This window comes from Triticum dicoccoides, chromosome 4B (genome assembly GCF_002162155.2).
Source record: "Triticum dicoccoides isolate Atlit2015 ecotype Zavitan chromosome 4B, WEW_v2.0, whole genome shotgun sequence".
Lineage (NCBI taxonomy): Eukaryota > Viridiplantae > Streptophyta > Magnoliopsida > Poales > Poaceae > Triticum > Triticum dicoccoides.
Window position 1 is genome coordinate 137431645 of NC_041387.1, and position 22906 is coordinate 137454550.

Below are 22906 nucleotides of genomic sequence, written 5' to 3' on the forward strand. Positions count from 1 at the left end.
CTACATTTCACGCCTACCGTCATGCCCTCTCTAGAAGTAAAAACCAAATTACGTGCATTCTGCTGAAATTGTCCTACTGTTAAACCCTCTGCAATCTATTGTCGTCCAAGAGCGGAATTTCGAGTGACGACAAAAATAAGAAAAACCGCAATGATAGGAATCTATTTATTATATTGTTAAACCAACATGAAATGAAAGGTGAAGATTCACCAATTTAAGGTTAGAAAAATTGGACATCAAGATCAACTTAACAACAAAAACTAAGACGTTCAGATGGACGCACGCGCACAAAACCATAGACCAATTTCAACTGACAACAGTGCTTGGTATAGAACTGTAAGATAAAACTAGGAAAGAACTTATGTACATCTGAATCAGAATCCCATACGCGTGCTCCTCTCAAAATAGGAGCCTGTATGCTTAAATCAGCTTAGGAATCGAATAGGGAAAGTCACCTATGCATCTCAATTAAGGCATACTTCTCGTGAAAAATCAGAGCCCGCACACTTGAATCAGCTTAGGAGTCGAATTACGAAACGTCATGCATCCCAATTTGTACTACACGTCAACTTCAGAGTTCAGGCTACTACTCTTAGAAATTTGAGCAAAGTGCAAATGAATAGTAATGTCAAACTGATCAAGTTCTGGAAAAAATAAAAACCCGCGCATCTCAAAACTACATGTCAAACGCAAGAAAAGTGCAACAAAAACTGTCAGTAGATCTCAACTGAACAATATAGAAATACTTTCTGCAGATTCAATAGCGATACTAGTACGCACAGCGTTAAGAAAGAAAGGTTCACAGCATTTACTTCTGATGGCCGACATGATAACATCTTTGATTGCTTCTATAAAAAAATAAAATATCTACACCACATATTTTGATGTATTTCAGAGTAATAGGAAACGTACGCAGGTTATTTTGATGAATGTACTATAACGGTGTTTATGCACTAGAAGAAAGTATCTACTTAAAGCATTTATTTTGGTAAAATCAGATTGCAACGGTGTAGATTACTATGAAATTGTGTAAAATAAGGCCAACAAATTTAGTGTAACATGCCATGGATCTAAGTACATTCCTCGGGTGCATAGTTCTATAACCATGCATGCACGTATGGACTGGCGGTCAAAAGTTTACAGCAACTAAAAAAGACAGAGAGAAGTGGTAGATTGGAAAGGATCAAAAGTCCAAGCATACATAAGGACCACATACAGAGCATGCATGCCATCAGGTAAGAATGATCAATGGTAATGCATTGTGTGTAAGCGAAAACATAATGTATATAAAATGCAAAATGGTGCCATTGTTGTCAAAGTAAATATGGGAAGCAACAAATCACGTGAGTATCTAGTATGTAGTTTCAGCCGTGCTGAAAAATATAAGCCTATGCAATACAGCATGTGTACAACAGGAGAAAAAACTACCACGAGAGAAAATATTGTAGCAATTTTGAATAAATATCCCAGATAATTACATGCCTTAGATGGGTAGATGACAGAAACAACTAGAGCAATATGAGGATGCATGGAAGCATCAGAAGGCATGATATTTGCATTAGATAACAGGACAACTAAAAAACCAGAACACGGTGTTTAAGTACTGGTGCCCCACGTTTGAATTTAATTCATGCTGGAGAATACGGAAAAAAAATATTCTCAGTAAGATAGGGAACACGAGATAAACAAGAGTGGATGAGGTAAAATTAGAGGTTAGTAAGAAAGTCTATTGTGCTGTATATAGTGGGCCACGAATCTCAATGCTAACGGTCTTCCTTTGTTAAACAAAATACACTCGCTAGTGGCTACCGTTATTTTCTATATTAGAAAGACATACAAATACTAATGAATGTGGCATGAATTAAATCGTGGATCATTCATTTACAAATAGGAAGGAGAAGAAAACTCCAATATTAATGCCATGTAGTAATTCTAGCCGTGCATATGCACAGGTCATCCAGCTAGTTACTAGTAAACAGAAAGATGCTATTTAAAAGAAGCACAGAAACAATCAACCATCCTCGAAAACAAACAAGAGGAGAGGACACAAAAACTAACTTCCATAATTCTTTATCGGCGACAAGGGACACGCACCTTCTCCTTCTCTTTCTCAAGGTTCCTTCTATCCGAGTCACTACGCACAGCAAGCTCATCAAGCTGCCTGGATTTGAATTCAAGATCCTGCATCTTGGCCTCCAGTTCCGAACGAAGTTTCTGATTCTCATTAAGGATCATCTGCGAATGCCTACGAGCGATTTGCTGCATATTGCGGATTTCTGGTGATAATGCAAGTTCAAAATGCATAATTAGATAACTGAAAGGGAAAGGCCCCAATGCTCAAAGGAGATAACAGCAAAAGATTGCAAACCAACCATCATTATATCTCTGGAGGACCAGCTCCTTTTCTTCCATCACCTTGTCAAGTGAGGTAGTCGTCTCATTGTACTTGCATTCAAGTTCTTGGGCATGCTTGGTCTTTACCTCAATTGCGCTGGCTAAATTAGCTACCAGCTTGTCGGTTTTGCGTGTTCCTTCATTCTCAAGTTCTGCAACGGTTTTCAGATCACCGTTTTTCTGCAGATGCTCCCCGACCGGTCCCGGGGCTCTGTGATCATCAGCCCTTGCAACCCATCCAAACATCTCGGGCCCTCGATACTTGTGCTGCTCCCAGTCCCGCTTGCCATATCCTTCTGCCTCAAAGTGGTTCTCAAACTTGAATGCGTTGCAGAAAGAAGCATAGTCTTTTCCAAACTCAACGATGGCGTTCCCGGTGTGGCCTCTATGGTTCCACAAAGGACTGACCTTGTGCGGGCAAAAGGCCGAGAGCTGCTCCTTCAGGCGGTTCCCACTTTCCCCGACCTGGCGCCCTCCTTTCCACTCCGTAGGCACATTGACCAGCACTCCCATCCAGGGCCAGACGAACTGCTCGTCTCTGTTCTGAGCGGGGTGAGGCTCCAGCTCCACAGCCTTCTTCAGCCGTGACGGCGGCGGCTCCGATGTGTCAGGCGATTCATCCTTCAGGCGCTTGGCAAGGACGCGGTCTCCCCCATGGCGATTAGCATCTGGACCTGCTCCAGTCGCGTCACGCTGAGGCAGGCCGTCTCTGCTCCGAGAACCCGTTTCCTCGCGAATCCTGCCAAAATCGGAAAAGAAAGGCGCTAAATTGCAGGCAGCTGCCGCGTTCCTTGATTTCGCAGGGCCTAGAGCGAGATCTCAAGAGACGGAAAGAGGAGGGATTGGGCATCACGTACCGTTCAGGTGCATCGCCGGAATCCATGGATGGCCGCCGCTGACAGACGCCGCCACCACCAACCTAGGGTTTTAAGGCCCCGAGAGGATCAGTCCAATGTCGCTCAAAGGAAGGGGCGGGGCGGAGACGGACCACGAACAAGGGACGAGGGAGGGTCTGGGCTCACCTTGCGGTCCGCGGCGGCGCTGGGTGAGGCGAGCCGCCGCCTTGCTGTGTGGTGTAGGGCGCTGTGGCCGGGCGGGGGGCAGAGCAGAGGAGATGATCACGTGATCGAGGAGGCGAAAGGACGAAATGTCCAAATGGGGGAGACGGGGAGGGGGCAGAGCAAGTGAGTACGTAGTACAGTATGATTTTTTTTAGGGCCATTTGCATTTCTGTCCCTAACTCGAACCACGTAATCAGATATACCCCTAATTTCAAAGCCTGCTCAAAAATGCCCCTCCGCCGTCATGTGCCCTTATAGAAATGCCCCTCCGAGCCGTTTCCGTCCAGTCAAGGCTGTTTGACCGCTAACGTGCCGTTTATTTGACATTTTTGCCCCTCCTTCCTTACATCTGGGCCCAACTAACCGGTTCACTTTCTCTCCCCTCTTTCTTCTTCCTCGCGACGACAGGGGCATTTTTGAGCAAGAACTGGATCGGGCGTTTCCGCCGCGGTCGAAGAGAGAGGGGCAGGGGCACGGCGTGGTGAGCGATGGGTACGTCGTGCACGGCGGGCATGTCTTCTACAACCTCGTCGGTGGCCGCCAATGTAAGTTTCAGGGTCGATTTGGGTGATATTGCGGAATTAGGGTTCATCAATTTGGGTTGCCCTTTGCTGATAGGTTGATGGCGTCGGGATAGTTCAGTTTCAATCGGAGTTCTACATCCCCGATCTGACATTCTGTGGCCTTGATTCGGTCGTCGCGGCGGTGCCCTGGCCAGGGGCTTATTCCTGCTCTCGTGTCGCCTGGGGAGGAGCAAGCTCCGGCAGAAGGTTTCTCGGCTGCCCTCTTGATGTAAGTGTTTTTGCTTTTGAATGCTTGACTTGATTCTGCTCTTTCTCCTCTTCCTAATTCGATCATTGATTTTGCAGCTTCCTGATGAATGTGATTGGGTTGTCTGGATTGACCCGCCATCGACCGAATGTGTTGGTCGTGCATTTGAGGAGCTTCATGCAGGATTGGAGAAGAGCTGGCTAAAAGCTCATTATTTAGAGAGGAGGGTGATGTATCTAACCGAGAAGAACAAGAAACTGAAGCTAAAGATGAAGAAGAGGAACGAGGTTATGCAAGCCTGGGGATTTATCATAGTTCTTGGTTTTAGCATGTTGGCCACATTTGTTTCTAGGTGGTCTAATAATCCATACTAAATGGATTTCTGTTTGTAGTGTATGCTTTGATGGAGCTAAGTTTAGGAATGTATTATCCCAGAATAATGTTGTGATTTGGGAATGATGTGATATTTCTATTTGGAAATGACTGAAGAATCTTGCTTGGCATTTTGAAAGTAGCAGCTCAAATGAAACTAGCAGCTGACCAAATGATCTGTTGTGTTAAAACTAGCAGCTCACGAAATATTTAAAAGTAGCAGCTCAGAAGATAGCATCTCACAAATAGCATAACTTCATAATAGCATTGCACATTCAAGATAGCATCTCACAAGTTCAGCATTACATAAGTTCATAATTTCAGCAGCACACTTAAGATAACAGCTAACAAGTTCACAAATAGTTCTTAAACAACAAAAACAACACACTTAACATAGCAGCTAACAAGTTCATAGATCTTTCATCTTCTTGCTCCTGGTGTTGCAAGCAGGGTTAGTTAAGAGCCTTGAACTCCACCTTGTGGTGACAATTTTGCTCACTTCTTTGCTTAGCTGGTTGCTTCCAGTTACAGATCCTATTGTAGGATCTGGTGCATACTTGAGCCTCTTCTTGGCTGGTGACATCCCTCTGTCAGCTGCCTTTTTGTAGTTCTTTCTTGGGCTACAATTGAAATGAGAACATTAAATGAAGCAAAAAGGAAATTAGAACATTAAATGATGCAAAAATTGAAATGAGAACATCTGTAGCATTTTCACCTTACAGCTGATGACACTGTTGGTGCATCTGTAGCAATGCCAGGATCAGGTTCAACCTCTTTAGCATTTTCAGGATCAGTTTCCACCTCTGTAGCATTTTCAGCATCAGTTTCCACCTCTGTAGCATTTTCAGCATCAGTTTTACCATCTAGAGGTTCATCTGTTGCATTTTCAGCCCCCAGTGCTCTTCTTCCCCAAAAGCTGGGTCAATGGATTCCTTGCAGTGAGTGGCACGATGCCCAAGCCTTCCACACCTGCCACATTTCTTTCTCCTTCCTCCAAGTCCTTTTCCCTCAGATTTTGCCCTAATTCTTGTCTTCCTATGTCTACCAGGGGCCCTGTTTTGCAATGGAGCAGACAATTTAAACCCAGGGTCCACCACATCCCACTGTTATTTGCCCTCCATTGCAGGCAAATTTTCAGCATAAGTAGCATTGAACCTAGCAACAGAAAAGTACTCATGTACATACTGATCAATCTCACTTACTAGGCCTCTCATTGAAGTAATAAAATACAAAGCATGTATGCAAGGCTGTCCAGTTAACTGCCACTTTCTACAACTGCAATTCCTACTTTCCAAATTTACTGGATATCTCCACTCTCTCTTTTCCTTGTCAACTGCTGTAATCTCTGCCTCATATGTGCTTCTTTTCACTATCTCCATATCAAGGTCCTTAGATTTTGCATGAAGCATTTTCATGACTTTGGGGATTATGATGTGGCCAATGAATGTAGCAGCTGCAATCTGCTGTCTGAGATCAAACTTTTCCATTATAAATTGTCTTATTTTGTCTAGCAAGTCCACAATGTGTACACCCTTCCATTTTCTAATCTTTGAATTGAAGGACTCGGCTAGATTGTTATTAACAAAATCTATTTTGCACACTTCATTGAACAGTGACCTTGCCCATAGCTTGGTGTGATGCTCCTCTAAGTACTCTTTCACACCAGCCTTACTGTGCAACTGCCTAAGATGGCAGTTGTGTTTCTTTATGTTGTATGTCAATGAGCAGGGCCATAAATTTTCATCAAAGAATTTTCCTCTAAACTTTTTTGTGAAATTTGCAGCCAAATGCCTCATGCATTCTCTGTGCTCCACACTTGGGAACATAGCTTCCACTGCAGTCTCCAGGCCTTTGCATGCATCAGTGTGGATAACAAGACCTGGTGGATGTCCTATAAGCTCTCTTAAATTCTGGAAAAACCAAGTCCAACTCTCTATATTTTCACTCTCTACAACTCCATATGCAACTGGGAAGATCCAGTTGCAAGCATCCACAGCACATGCACTAACTAGTTGCCCTCTAAATCCGCCATTCAATGCAGTGGCATCTACTGCAAGATAAGGCCTACACCCATTCAAAAACCCTTGCCAGCATGCTTTGAAAGAAACAAATACTCTTCTAAAGCACTCCTTCTGTCTACTCTTCCCATTCAGTTTGTACTGTACAGTGTGTTTATCAATGCTAACTACACTGCCAGGAGATGCTTTCTCCACTTCTGCCTTGAAGGTATACAATAACTGAAAAGAGTCAACCCACTTACCATAGATATTGTCAAGTGCCATTTGCTTCCCATAGAATACTCTCATATATGGAACTGCCAGGCCATACTTCTTCTTCAAATTTTTCTGCAATTCTGTTGGTCCCACTTCTGAATCCTCTAAAATCCAGGTCTTCACAGCATCAGCAACCCATCTACTCTTAGCTGACCTCAATCTCTTCCTCCTGTTCACACTGGGACATGTATGAGCTGTCTTGTTCACTTTAACCTGCATTCATGATAGTTCAGAAACATGTCAGAACCTATGTGTTGCAACAAACAAACAAAATACAGTATCAATGCTGCTAACTAATGCATTGTTAGTTCCTATATTTAATACCTGAAACAATGTGCTGTGTCTCATTAAGGAGGCATGCATCCTCCATTGACACCTCTTATAAGCACAATGCACTGTCAACCTATTACTGTCACTCTTGTCGATCACAAATTCACTTTGAGTCTTTATTGAGAAGGTTGCAAGGGCATTTCTACAGTCTATGGCACTGGAAAATATTGTTCCCTCTTTCAAAAAAGGATCATCTCTATTGTATTGCACATCTGGTCTTTTCTCATCAGATGTTTCAGAGTACCCCATGTCATTGTCCTCCTCTTTCTCATCTTCACCTGCGTCACCAAACATGCCTTCAGGGGGTGGAACATAATCTTCCCCCTCATCATCTTTCTCCTTGCCCTTCTTCCTTGTTACAAACTGTGGAAACAACCTTTCATCCTCATCATCACTTGGCCAATCATCTGGTAGTCCCTCTTTAGTGTATGGGTCACCTGAATCTTTATTATGAGAGGGAGCTGCATGCCTAGGAACTTCTACAGTAGGTGTTCCTGGTGCCTGCATGGAACTGCTGCCTCCACTATGAGCTGTTGCTTTTTTGCCCCTTGATTGGCTAGTTCTACCTTTACCTGTAGACCTAGACTGAGATCTTGTTCCTCTGCTCTCTGGCTCTCCTCTCTTCCTTTGTATGACACTGATTTCTAGTTTAGCAGGGAAAGAATCATGTATTGCAAACATGATACCAAGCTCATCATCACACTGGACAGGGACCCATGCTGATTTGTCAATGTCCCAGTACCTGAATTCCACTGCATCGTATAGACCCCATGGATATTTAGCAGCTATGGGGAGAAAGAGAGAGGGTGCGGCTCGGGCGAGAGAATGAGATGGAGAGAGAGTGAATCGGTGACCTAGGCCCAGTTGTAAGGACGAAGGGGCAAAAATGTCAAAGAAACGGCCACTTACCAGTCAAACAGCCTTGACTGGACGGAAATGGCACGGAAGGGCAATTCTATAAGAGAACATGACGGCGGAGGGGCATTTTTGAGCAGGCTTTCGAATTAGGGGCAAATGTGAGTAGTGGGTTCGAGTTAGGGACACAGATGTAAAAGACCCTTTTTTTATGGGATGTCCTAGAAGGGATAACAATACATAAAATTTGACTGCCTAAATTTATTTTCTAGGTACATGAGTAAAGATTTGGGTAGGCAAAAAGATTCTACTTTTACAACGTATATATACCTAAAATTGACACCTACATTTCCAGAACCACATGGAACATAAAGATCCGTTCGTGGGATGCACGAATCGAGCGGAATCATCACACGTCGACCGGAGCAAGAGGTGGCGACAGCGGAACTCAGGGAACGGTTATGTCAGGCTATCGGGAGGAGGCCGGCTCTGACCGGCACAATGCCATAGCTTGAGCATGAATGTCGGCTACGCGAAAAACTTGAGGAGCTCAGGGACAAGTGAGGGCGACGGGCAGACGAAACTAACACGTGTAGGGAGGAGTCCAGCGGGACCGAGCGGCGGCGGCAGCACATCGCAGGCTCGACAACGGTCGTGGGGGCTGAGGCAGATGGCCCCGAGCGGCGAGCCTCATCGCTGAACCCACCTTGCTCCATGACGGTGTTGTACAGGTCAGGGTGGACGTCGAGGGATTTGCCCTCCCTAATTCCCCCCCTCTTCCTCTTCCTATCAACCACATGGACATGCTCAAATGGCTTGTCAGGTCCATTAAGGGTTGCGTCTACGTCCGGGGTGCCTGGGAACTCCGACATGGGAGAACCGAGAGGCACACCGGAGCCCATGGCATGCTTTTCGGTTGCCAGCACGAAGGAGAAGATGTGTGTTGGGGAACGTTGCAGAAAATAAAAAAATTCTACGCTTTCAGCAAGATCAATCTATGAGTTCATCTAGCAACAAGAAAGAGGAGTGCATCTACATACCCTTGTAGATCGCGAGCGGAAGCGTTCAAGAGAACGGGGTTGAGGGAGTCGTACTCGTCGTGATCCAAATCACCGATGATCCTAGTGCTGAACGGACAGCACCTCCGCGTTCAACACACGTACGGTTGAGGAAGACGTCTCCTCCTTCTTGATCCAGCAAGGGGAAAGGAGAGGTTGATGAAGATCCAGCAGCACGACGGCGTGGTGGTGGATGCAGCGGCGATCTCGGCAGGGCTTCGCCAAGCTTCTGCGAGAGGGAGAGGTGTAGCAGGGGGAGAGGGAGGTGCTAAGAGCATGGGTGCGGCTGCCCTCCCTCCCCCCCTTTATATAGGCCCCCTAGGGGGGCGCCGGTCCTGGGAGATGCAATCTCCAAGGGGGGCGGCGGCCAAGGGGGGTGGCTTGCCCCCCAAGCCAAGTGGAGGCGCCCCCACCCCTAGGGTTTCCAACCCTAGGCGCAGGGGGGGCCAAGGGAGGGCGCACCAGCCCACCAGGGGCTGGTTCCCCTCCCACTTCAGCCCATGGGGCCCTCCGAGATAGGTGGCCCCACCCGGTGGACCCCCGGGACCCTTCCGGTGGTCCCGGTACAATACCGGTGACCCCCGAAACTTTCCTGATGGCCGAAACTTGACTTCCTATATATAATTCTTTACCTCCAGACCATTCCGGAACTCCTCGTGACATCCGGGATCTCATCCGGGACTCCGAACAACTTTCGGGTTACTGCATACTCATATCTCTACAACCCTAGCGTCACCGAACCTTAAGTGTGTAGACCCTACGGGTTCGGGAGACATGTAGACATGACCGAGACGCCTCTCCGGTCAATAACCAACAGCGGGATATGGATACCCATGTTGGCTCCCACATGCTCCTCGATGATCTCATCGGATGAACCATGATTGTCGAGGATTCAATCAATCCCGTATACAATTCCCTTTGTCAATCGGTACGTTACTTGCCCGAGATTCGATCGTCGGTATCCCAATACCTCGTTTAATGTCATTACCGGCAAGTCACTTTACTCGTACCGTAATGCATGATCCCGTGACCAGACACTTGGTCACATTGAGCTCATTATGATGATGCATTACCGAGTGGGCCCAGAGATACCTCTCCGTCATACGGAGTGACAAATCCCAGTCTCGATTCGTGCCAACCCAACAGACACTTTCGGAGATACCCGTAGTGCACCTTTATAGTCACCCAGTTACGTTGTGACGTTTGGCACACCCAAAGCACTCCTACGGTATCCGGGAGTTGCACAATCTCATGGTCTAAGGAAATGATACTTGACATTTGGAAAAGCTCTAGCTAAACGAACTACACGATCTTTGAGCTATGCTTAGGATTGGGTCTTGTCCATCACATCATTCTCCTAATGATGTGATCTCGTTATCAATGACATCCAATGTCCATAGTCAGGAAACCATGACTATCTGTTGATCAACGAGCTAGTCAACTAGAGGCTCACTAGGGACACGTTGTGGTCTATGTATTCACACGCGTATTACGATTTTCGGATAACACAATTATAGCATGAATGACAGACAATTATCATGAACAAAGAAATATAATAATAACCATTTTATTATTGCCTCTAGGGCATATTTCCAACAGTCTCCCACTTGCACTAGAGTCAATATTCTAGTTACATTGTGATGAATCGAACACCCATAGAGTTCTGATGTTGATCATGTTTTGCCCTAGGGAGAGGTTTAGTCAACGGATCTGCCACATTCAGGTCCGTATGTACTTTACAAATATCTATGTCTCCATCTTGAACATTTTCACGAATGGAGTTGAAACGACGCTTGATGTGCCTGGTCTTCTTGTGAAACCTGGGCTCCTTGGCAAGTGCAATAGCTCCAGTGTTGTCACAGAAGAGTGTGATCGGCCCCGACGCATTGGGTATGACTCCTAGGTCGGTGATGAACTCCTTCACCCAGATTGCTTCATGCGCTACCTCCGAGGCTGCCATGCACTCTGCTTCACATGTAGATCCCGCCATGACGCTTTGCTTGCAACTGCACCAGCTTACTGCCCCACCATTCAAAATATACACGTATCTGGTTTGTGACTTAGAGTCATCCAGATCTGTGTCGAAGCTAGCATCGATGTAACCCTTTACGACGAGCTCTTCGTCACCTCCAAAAACGAGAAACATATCCTTAGTCCTCTTCAGGTACTTCATGATATTCTTGACCGCTGTCCAGTGTTCCTTGCCGGGATTACTTTGGTACTTTCCTACCAAACTTACGGCAAGGCTTACATCAGGTCTGGTACATAGCATGGCATACATAATAGACCCTATGGCTGAGGCATAGGGGATGACACTCATCTCTTCTATATCTTCTGCCGTGGTCGGGCATTGAGCCGAGCTCAATTTCACTCCTTGCAACACAGGCAAGAACCCCTTCTTAGACTGATCCATATTGAACTTCTTCAATATCTTATCAAGGTATGTGCTTTGTGAAAGACCTATGAGGCGTCTCGATCTATCCCTATAGATCTTGATGCCTAGTATGTAAGCAACTTCTCCAAGGTCCTTCATTGAAAAACACTTATTCAAGTAGGCCTTAATGCTGTCCAAACGTTCTATATCATTTCCCATCAAAAGTATGTCATCTACATATAATATGAGAAATGCTACAGAGCTCCCACTCACTTTCTTGTAAACGCAGGCTTCTCCATAAGTCTGCATAAACCCAAACGCTTTGATCATCTCATCAAAGCGAATGTTCCAACTCCGAGATGCTTGCACCAGCCCATAAATGGATCGCTGGAGCTTGCATACCTTGTTAGCATTCTCAGGGTCGACAAAACCTTCCGGCTGCATCATATACAGTTCTTCCTTAAGATGGCCGTTAAGGAATGCCGTTTTGATGTCCATTTGCCATATCTCATAATCATAGTATGCGGCAATTGCTAACATGATTCGGACGGACTTTAGCTTTGCTATGGGAGAGAATGTCTCATCGTAGTCAACCCCTTGAACTTGTCGATAACCCTTAGCGACCAGTCGAGCTTTATAGATGGTAACATTACCATCAGCGTCCGTCTTCTTCTTAAAGATCCATTTGTTTTCTATCGCTCGCCGATCATCGGGCAAGTCTGTCAAAGTCCATACTTCGTTTTCATACATGGATCCTATCTCGGATTGCATGGCTTCAAGCTATTTGTTGGAATCTGGGCCCGCCATCGCTTCTTCATAGTTCGAAGGTTCACCGTTGTCTAACAACATGATTTCCAGGACAGGGTTGCCATACCACTCTGGTGTGGAACGTGTCCTTGTGGACCTATGAAGTTCAGTAGTAACTTGATCTGAAGTACCTTGATCATCATCATTAACTTCCTCTTCAGTTGGTGCTGGCACCACAGGAACATCTTCCTGAGCTGCGCTACTTACCGGTTCAAGAGGTAGTACTTCATCAAGTTCCACTTTCCTCCCACTTACTTCTCTCGAGAGAAACTCTTTCTCCAGAAAGGACCCGTTCTTGGCAACAAAGATCTTGCCTTTAGATCTGAGGTAGAAGGTATACCCAATGGTTTCCTTAGGGTATCCTATGAAGACGCAATTTTCTGACTTGGGTTCAAGCTTTTCAGGTTGAAGTTTCTTGACATAAGCATTGCATCCCCAAACTTTTAGAAACGATAGCTTAGGTTTCTTCCCAAACCATAATTCATATGGTGTCATCTCAATGGATTTAGACGGTGCCCTATTTAAAGTGAATGTAGCTGTCTCTAGAGCATATCCCCAAATAGATAGCGGTAAATCGGTAAGAGACATCATAGATCGCACCATATCCAATAAAGTGCGATTACGACGTTTGGACACACCGTTACGCTGAGGTGTTCCAGGCGGCGTGAGTTGTGAAACGATTCCATATTTCCTTAAGTGCGTACCAAATTCGTGACTTAAATATTCTCCTCCATGATCTGATCGTAAGAACTTTATCTTTCGGTCACGTTGATTCTCTACCTCATTCTGAAATTCCTTGAACTTTTCAAAGGTCTCAGACTTGTGTTTCATCAAGTAGACATACCCATATCTACTCAAGTCGTCAGTGAGAGTGAGAACATAACGATATCCTCCGCGAGCCTCAATGCTCATCGGACCGCACACATCAGTATGTATGATTTCCAATAAGTTGGTTGCTCGCTCCATTGTTCCGGAGAACGGAGTCTTGGTCATTTTGCCCATGAGGCATGGTTCGCATGTGTCAAATGATTCATAATCGAGAGACTCTAAAAGTCCATCGGCATGGAGCTTCTTCATGCGCTTGACACCAATGTGACCAAGGCGGCAGTGCCACAAGTACGTGGGACTATCGTTATCAACTTTACATCTTTTGGTATTCACACTATGAATATGTGTAACATCACATTCAAGATTCATTAAGAATAAACCATTGACCATCGGGGCATGACCATAAAACATATCTCTCATATAAATAGAACAACCATTATTCTTGGATTTAAATGAGTAGCCATCTCGTATTAAACGAGATCCAGATACAATGTTCATGCTCAAAGCTGGTACTAAATAACAATTATTGAGGTTTAAAACTAACCCCGTAGGTAAATGTAGAGGTAGCGTGCCGACGGCGATCACATCGACCTTGAAACCATTCCCGACGCGCATCGTCACCTTGTCCTTTGCCAGTCTCCACTTATTCCGCAGCTCCTGCTTTGAGTTACAAATATGAGCAACCGCACCGGTATCAAATACCCAGGAGCTACTACGAGTACTGGTAAGGTACACATCAATTACATGTATATCACATATACCTTTAGTGTTGCCGGCCTTCTTGTCCGCTAAGTATTTGGGACAGTTCCGCTTCCAATGTCCGCTTGCCTTGCAATAAAAGCACTCAGTCTCAGGCTTTGGTCCATTCTTTGGCTTCTTCCCGGCAACTGGCTTACCGGGCGCGGCAACTCCCTTGCCGTCCTTCTTGAAGTTCTTCTTACCCTTGCCTTTCTTGAACTTAGTGGTTTTATTCACCATCAACACTTGATGTTCCTTCTTGATCTCTACCTCTACTGATTTCAGCATTGAATATACCTCAGGAATGGTCTTTTCCATCCCATGCATATTGAAGTTCATAACAAAGCTCTTGTAGCTCGGTGGAAACGACTGAAGGATTCTGTCAATAACCGCGTCATCCGGGAGATTAACTCCCAGCTGAGTCAAGCGGTTGTGCAACCCAGACATTTTGAGTATGTGCTCACTGACAGAACTATTTTCCTCCATCTTACAACTGAAGAACTTGTCGGAGACTTCATATCTCTCGAACCGGGCATGAGCTTGGAAAACCATTTTCAGCTCTTCGAACATCTCGTATGCTCTGTGTTGCTTAAAATTCTTTTGGAGCCCCGATTCTAAGCTGTAAAGCATGCCGCACTGAACGAGGGAGTAATCATCAGCACGAGACTGCCAAGCGTTCATAACATCTTGGTTCTCTGGGATGGGAGCTTCACCTAGCGGTGCTTCTAAGACATAATCTTTCTTTGCAGCTATGAGGATGATCCTTAGGTTCCGGACCCTGTCCGTATAGTTGCTACCATCATCTTTCAGCTTGGTTTTCTCTAGGAACGCATTGAAGTTGAGGTGGACATGAGCGTTGGCCATTTGATCTACAAGACATTTTTGCAAAGGTTTTTAGACTAAGTTCATGATAATTAAGTTCATATAATCAAATTATTTAATGAACTCCCACTTAGATTAGACATCCCTCTAGTCATCTAAGTGATACATGATCCGAGTCGACTAGGCCGTGTCTAATCATCACGTGAGATGGACTAGTCATCATCGGTGAACATCTCCATGTTGATCGTATCTTCCATACGACTCATGTTCGACCTTTCGGTCTCTTGTGTTCCGAGGCCATGTCTGTACATGCTAGGCTCGTCAAGTTAACCTAAGTGTTTATGCATGTGTAAAACTATCTTACACCCGTTGTATGTGAACGTTAGAATCTATCACACCCGATCATCACATGGTGCTTCGAAACAATGAACTTTCGCAACGGCGCACAGTTAGGGGGAACACTTTTCTTGAAATTATTATGAGGGATCATCTTATTTACTACCGTCATTCTAAGTAAACAAGATGCAAAAACATGATAAACATCACATGCAATCAAATAGTGACATGATATGGCCAATATCATATAGCTCCTTTGATCTCCATCTTCGGGGCTCCATGATCATCTTCGTCACCGGCATGACACCATGATCTCCATCATCATGATCTCCATCATCATGTCTCCATGGAGTTGCTCGCCAACTATTACTTCTACTACTATGGCTAACGGTTTAGCAATAAAGTAAAGTAATTACATGGCGTTGAATCATTGACACGCAGGTCATACAATAATTAAGACAACTCCTATGGCTCCTGCCGGTTGTCATACTCATCGACATGCAAGTCGTGATTCCTATTACAAGAACATGATCTCATACATCAGATATATATCATTCATCACAACTTTTGGCCATATCACATCACAAGGCACATGCTGCAAAAACAAGTTAGACGTCCTCTAATTGTTGTTGCATGTTTTTGCGTGGCTGCAATAGGGTTCCAGCAAGAACGTTTTCTTACCTACGTAAAAGCCACAACGTGATATGCCAACTTCTATTTACCCTTCATAAGGACCCTTTTCATCGAATCCGCTCCAACTTAAGTGGGAGAGACAGACACCCGCTAGCCACCTTATGCAACTAGTGCATGTCAGTCGGTGGAACCTGTCTCACGTAAGCGTACGGGTAAGGTCGGTCCGGGCCGCTTCATCCCACGATACCGCTTAAGCAAAATAAGACTAGTAGTGGCAAGAAAGTTGACAACATCTACGCCCACAAAAAATTGTGTTCTACTCGTGCAAAGAGAACTACGCATAGACCTAGCTCATGATGCCACTGTTGGGGAACGTTGCAGAAAATAAAAAATTTCTACGCTTTCACCAGGATCAATCTATGAATTCATCTAGCAACGAGAGAGAGGAGTGCATCTACATACCCTTGTAGATCGCGAGCGGAAGCGTTCAAGAGAACGAGGTTGAGGGAGTCATACTCGTCGTGATCCAAATCATCGATGATCCTAGTGCTGAACGGACAGCACCTCCGCATTCAGCACACGTACGGTTGAGGAAGACGTCTCCTCCTTCTTGATCCAGCAAGGGGGAAGGAGAGGTTGATGAAGATCCAGCAGCACGACGGCGTGGTGGTGGATGCAGCAGCGATCTCGGCAGGGCTTCGCCAAGCTTCTGCGAGAGGGAGAGGTGTAGCAGGGGGAGAGGGAGGCGCCAAGAGCATGGGTGCGGCTGCCCTCCCTCCCCCCTTTATATAGGCCCCCTAGGGGGGGCGGCCCTAGGAGATGCAATCTCTAAGGGAGGCGGCGGCCAAGGGGGGTGGCTTGCCCCCCAAGCCAAGTAGAGGCGCCCCCACCCCCTAGGGTTTCCAACCCTAGGCGCAGGGGGGCAAGGGGGGGGTGCACCAGCCCACCAGGGGCTGGTTCCCCTCCCACTTCAGCCCATGGGCCCCTCCGGGATAGGTGGCCCCACCCGATGGACCCCCGGGACCCTTCCGATGGTCCCGGTACAATATCGGTGACCCCCCAAACTTTCCCGATTGCCGAAACTTGACTTCCTATATATAATTCTTTACCTCCAGACCATTCCGGAACTCCTCGTGATGTACGGGATCTCATCCGGGACTCCGAACAACTTTCGGGTTACTGCATACTCATATCTCTACAACCCTAGCGTCACCGAACCTTAAGTGTGTAGACCCTACGGGTTCGGGAGACATGTAGACATGACCGAGACGCCTCTCCGGTCAATAACCAATAGCGGGATCTGGATACCCATGTTGGCTCCCACATTCTCCTCGATGATCTCATCGCATGAACCACGATGTCGAGGATTCAATCAATCCAGTATACAATTCCCTTTGTCAATTGGTACGTTACTTGCCCGAGATTCGATCGTTGGTATCCCAATACCTCGTTTAATCTCGTTACCGGCAAGTCACTTTACTCGTACCGTAATGCATGATCCCGTGACCAGACACTTGGTCACATTGAGCTAATTATGATGATGCATTACCGAGTGGGCCCAGAGATACCTCTCCGTCATACGGAGTGACAAATCCCAGTCTCAATTCGTGCCAACCCAACAGACACTTTCGGAGATACCCGTAGTGCACCTTTATAGACACCCAGTTACGTTGTGACGTTTGGCACACCCAAAGCACTCCTACGGTATCCGGGAGTTGCACAAACTCATGGTCTAAGGAAATGATACTTGACATTTGGAAAAGCTCTAGCTAAACAAACTACACGATCTTTGAGCTATGCTTAGGATTGGGTCTTGTCCATCACATCATTCTCCTAATGATGTGATCCCGTTATCAATGACATCCAATGTCCATAGTCAGGAAACCATGACTATCTGTTGATCAACGAGCTAGTCAACTAGAGGCTCACTAGGGACACGTTGTGGTCTATGTATTCACACGTGTATTACGATTTCCGGATAACACAACTATAGCATGAATAACAGACAATTATCATGAACAAAGAAATATAATAATAACCATTTTATTATTGCCTCTAGGGCATATTTCCAACAATGTGTTGCATCTAGTTTTAGTTATGGATGGGTGTGTTGAGGAACTCAACGTCTTTGGGGTGGTCCTAAGAAAGAAGCATGATACGTCCATTTTGCATCATGCTTTTATATCAATATTTATTGCATTATGGACTGTTATTACACGTTATGTCACAATACTTATGTCTATTCTCTCTTATTTTACAAGGTTTACATGAAGAGGGAGAATGCCGACAGCTAGGATTCTGGGCTGGAAAAGGAGCAAATATTAGAGACCTATTCTGCATAGCTCCAAAAGTCCTAAAAATCCACGAAAGTCATTTTTGGAATTAATAAAAAATACTGGCAAAGAAATCAGTGTCAGGGGGCCCACACCCTGGTCACGAGGGTGGGGGGCGCGCCCACCCCCCTAGGGCGCCCCCTGCCTCGTGGGCCCCCTGACAGGCCTCCGGTGCCCATCTTCTGCTATATGAGGTCTTTTACCCTGGAAAAAATCATAAGCAAGCTTACGGGACGAAACTCCGCCGCCACGAGGCGGAACCTTGGCGGAACCAATCTAGGGCTCCGGTGGAGCTGTTCTGCCGGGGAAACTTCCCTTCGGAAGGGGGAAATCATCATCATCATCATCACCAACGATCCTCTCATCGGGAGGGGGTCAATCTCCATCAACATCTTCACCAGCACCATCTCCTCTCAAACCCTAGTTCATCTCTTGTATCCAATCTTTGTATCAAAACCTCTGATTGGTACCTGTGGGTTGCTAGTAGTGTTGATTACTCCTTGTAGTTGATGCTAGTTGGTTTATTTGGTGGAAGATCATATGTTCAGATCCTTAGTGCATATTAATACCCCTCTAATTATAAACACGAATATGCTTTGTGAGTAGTTACGTTTGTTCCTGAGGACATGGGAGAAGTCTTGCTATTAGTAGTCATGTGAATTTGGTATTCGTTCGATATTTTGATGAGATGTATGTTATCTTTCTCTAGTGGTGTTATGTGAACGTCGACTACATGACACTTCACCATTGTTTGGGCCTAGAGGAAGGCACTGGGAAGTAATAAGTAGATGTTGGGTTGCTAGAGTGATAGAAGCTTAAACCCTAGTTTATGCGTTGCTTTGTAAGGGGCTGATTTGGATCGACATGTTTCATGCTATGGTTAGGTTTACCTTAATACTTCTTTTGTAGTTGCGGATGCTTGCAATAGGGGTTAATCATAAGTGGGATGCTTTTCCAAGAAAGGGCAGTACCCAAGCACCGGTCCACCCACATATCAAATTATCAAAGTAACAAACACAAATCATATGAGCGTGATGAAAACTAGCTTGACGATAATTCCCATGTGTCATCGGGGGCACTTTTCTCATATAAGAACTTGTCCGGGCTTGTCCTTTGCTACTAAAAGGATTGGGCCACCTTGCTGCACCTTATTACTTTCATTGCTTCTTACCCGTTACAAATTATCTTATCAGAAAACTATCTGTTACCTACAATTTCAGTGCTTGCAGAGAATACCTTACTGAAAACCGCTTGTCATTTCCTTCTGCTCCTCGTTGGGTTCGACACTCTTACTTATCGAAAGGACTACGATAGATCCCCTACACTTGTGGGTCATCAAGACTCTTTTCTGGCGCCGTTGCCGGGGAGTGAAGCACCTTTGGTAAGTGGAACTTGGTAAGGAAAAATTTATATAGTGTGCTGAAATTTACTGTCACTTGTTACTATGGAAACTAATCCTTTGAGGGGCTTGTTCGGGGTATCTTCACCCCGACGAGTAGAGCAAAGAGTTGCTCCTCAACCTACTGAACCTACTGAAAATGTTTACTTTGAAATTCCTTCGGGTATGGTAGAGAAACTGGTAGCTAATCCTTTTACAAGAGATGGAACATTACATCCCGACTTGCACCTAATCTATGTAGATGAAGTTTGTGGATTATTTAAGCTTGCATGTATGCCTGAGGATGTTATCAATAAGAAGGTTTTCCCTTTATCTTTGAAGGGAGACACATTGACATGGTATAGGCTATGTGATGATATGGGATCCTGGAACTATAAACGATTGAAGTTGGAATTTCACCAGAAGTTCTATCATATGCATCTTGTTCATAATGATCGTAATTACATATATAATTTTTGGCCCCGCGAAGGAGAAAGCATCGCTCAAGCTTGGGGGAGGCTTAAGTCAATGTTATATTCATGCCCCAATCATGAGCTCTCAAGAGAAATGATTATTCAAAAAAATTATGCTCGGCTTTCTCTCAACAATCGCACCATGCTTGATACTTCTTGTGCTGGGTCTTTTATGATGAAGACTATTGAATTCAAGTGGGATTTATTGGAAAGAATTAAACGCACCTAAGTTTGATTGTGTTAAATCTTTTATGGATACCGATGTTTTTCGTGGATTTAGCACTAAATATGGACTTGAATCTGAGATAGTAGCTTCTTTCTGTGAATCATTTGCTACTGATGTTGATCTCCCTAAGGAGAAGTGGTTTAAATATAATCCTCCCACTGAAGTAAAATTAGTTGCACCTATTAAAGTTGAAGAAAATACTATCACTTATAATGATCCTATTGTCCCTACTACTTATATTGAGAAACCTCCTTTCCCTGTTAGGATAAAGGATCATGCTAAAACTTCAACTGTGGTCAATAAAAGCAATATTAAGACATATAAACCCCCTGAGCAAATTCAAGTTTAACCTAATGTTGTTGTGGTTAAAGATCTCTTGGCTGATAATATTGATGGGCATGCTATTTATTTCTGTGATGAAGCTGCTAGAATTGCTAAACCTGATGCTAAGAAACACAGACCCGATGTAGGTATGCCTGTTATTTCTGTGAAAATAGGAGATCATTGTTATCATGGCTTACGTGATATGGGTGCTAGTGCTAGTGCAATACCTATCTCTTTATATCAAGAAATTATGCATGACATTGCACCTGCTGAGATAGAAGATATTGATGTTACAATTAAGCTAGCTAATAGAGATACTATTTCACCAATTGGGATTGTTAGAGATGTTGAAGTCTTGTGTGGGAAAGCTAAATATCCTGCTGATTTTCTCGTTCTTGGTTCCCCACAAGATAACTTTGTCCTATTATATTTGGTAGACCCTTCTTAAATACTGTTAAAGCTAGAATTGATTGCAAAAAAGATGTTGTCACGATTGGCTTGGATGATATGACTCATGAGTTTAATTTTGCTAAATTTCATAGACAACCACATGATAAAGAACTCTCTAGTAAGGATGAAATTATTGGTCTTGCTTCTATTGTTGTGCCTCCTACTGATCCTTTAGAACAATATTTGCTAGATCATGAAAATGATATGTTCATGAATGAAAGAAGGGAAATAGATGAAGTATTCATTAAACAGGGTCTTATTTTGAAACACAACTTACCTGTTGAAATCCTAGGGGATCTTCCATCACCCAAGGGTGATCCCATGTTTGAGCTTAAACCATTACCTGATAATCTTAAATATGCTTATCTTGATGAAAAGAAGATATATCCTGTTATTATTAGTGCTAACCTTTTAGAGCAGGAAGAGGAAAGATTATTGAAAACTCTGAAGAAGCACTGTGCTGCTATTGGGTATACTCTTGATGATCTTAAGGGCATTAGTCCCACTCTATGCCAACACAAAATTAAGCTGGAAGAAGACGCCAAACCAGTTATCGATCATCAACAACGATTAAACCCTAAGATGAAGGAAGTGGTAAGAAAGGAAATACTAAATCTCCTAGAGGCAGGTATAATTTATCCCGTTGCTGATAGTACGTGGGTAAGTCCTGTCCATTGTGTCCCTAAGAAGGGAGGTATTACTGTTGTTCCTAATGATAAAGATGAATCGACCCCGCAAAGAATTATTACAGGTTATAGGATGGTAATTTATTTCCGCAAATTAAATAAAGCTACTAAAAATGATCATTACCCTTTACCTTTTATTGATCAAATGCTAGAAAGACTATCCAAACATACACTTTTTGCTTTCTAGATGGTTACTCTGGTTTTTCTCAAATACCCGTGTCAGCGGATGATCAAGAAAAGACCACTTTTACTTGCCCTTTCGGTACTTTTGCTTATAGACGTATCCTTTTGGTTTATGTAATTCACCTGCTACTTTTCAAAGATGCATGATGGCTATATCGTCTGACTTTTGTGAAAAGATTTGTGAGGTATTCATGGATGATTTTTTCGTTTATGGATCCTCTTTTGATGATTGCTTGAGCAACCTTGAACGAGTTTTGCAGAGATGCGAAGATACTAGTCTTGTTTTGAACTAGGAGAAGTGCCACTTTATGGTTAATGAAGGCATTGTCTTGGGGCATAAAATTTCTGAAAGAGGTATTGAAGTTGATAAAGCTAAAGTTGATGCAATTGAAAAGATGCCATGTCCCAAGGACATCAAAGGTATAAGAAGCTTCCTTGGTCATGCCGGTTTTTATAGGAGGTTCATTAAGGACTTTTCCAAAATCTCTAGGCCTCTGACTAATCTATTACAAAAAGATATTCCTTTTGTCTTCGATGATGATTGTGTAGAAGCATTTGAAATACTTAAGAAAGCTTTAGTTTCTGCACCTATTGTTCAACCTCCTAATTGGAATTTACCCTTTGAAATTATGTGTGATGCTAGCGATTATGCTGTAGGTGCTGTTCTAGGACAAAGAGTTGATAAGAAACTAAATGTTATTCAATATGCTAGTAAAACTCTAGACAGTGCCAAGAGAAATTATGCTACTACTGAAAAAGAATTTTTAGCAGTTGTATTTTCTTGTGATAAGTTAAGACCTTATATTGTTGATTCTAAAGTAACTATTCACAGTGATCATGCTGCTATTAAATATCTTATGGAAAAGAAATATGCTAAACCTAGACTTATTAGGTGGGTCCTCTTGCTACAAGAATTTGATTTACATATTATTGATAGAAAGGGAGCTGAGAACCCAGTTGCAGACAACTTGTCTAGGTTAGAGAATGTTCTTGATGACCCACTACCTATTAATGATAGCTTTCCTGATGAACAATTAGCTGTCATAAATGCTTCTCGTACTACCCCTTGGTATGCTGATTATGCTAATTACATTGTTGCTAAATTCATACCACCTAGTTTTACATATCAGCAAAAGAAAAAGTTCTTCTATGATTTAAGACATTACTTCTGGGATGACCCACACCTTTATAAAGAAGAAGT

At 44.1% G+C, this 22906-nt stretch overlaps 1 protein-coding gene across 1 annotated transcript in view; it reads right to left on the minus strand.

Moving 5' to 3' along the window:
• LOC119295468 (factor of DNA methylation 1-like) overlaps positions 1 to 3533 on the minus strand; it is a 7176-nt gene extending 3643 nt beyond the window's left edge. Inside the window, exons 1-4 of the mRNA XM_037573885.1 lie at positions 3417 to 3533; positions 3252 to 3313; positions 2373 to 3133; positions 2095 to 2276 (exon numbers count right to left, since the gene is read on the minus strand). Of these exons, the coding sequence (XP_037429782.1) occupies positions 2095 to 2276; positions 2373 to 3133; positions 3252 to 3277 (969 nt within the window). The 5' untranslated portion in view covers positions 3278 to 3313; positions 3417 to 3533. The remainder of the gene's footprint in view (positions 1 to 2094; positions 2277 to 2372; positions 3134 to 3251; positions 3314 to 3416) is intronic.
• Positions 3534 to 22906: the final 19373 nt, after the last annotated feature.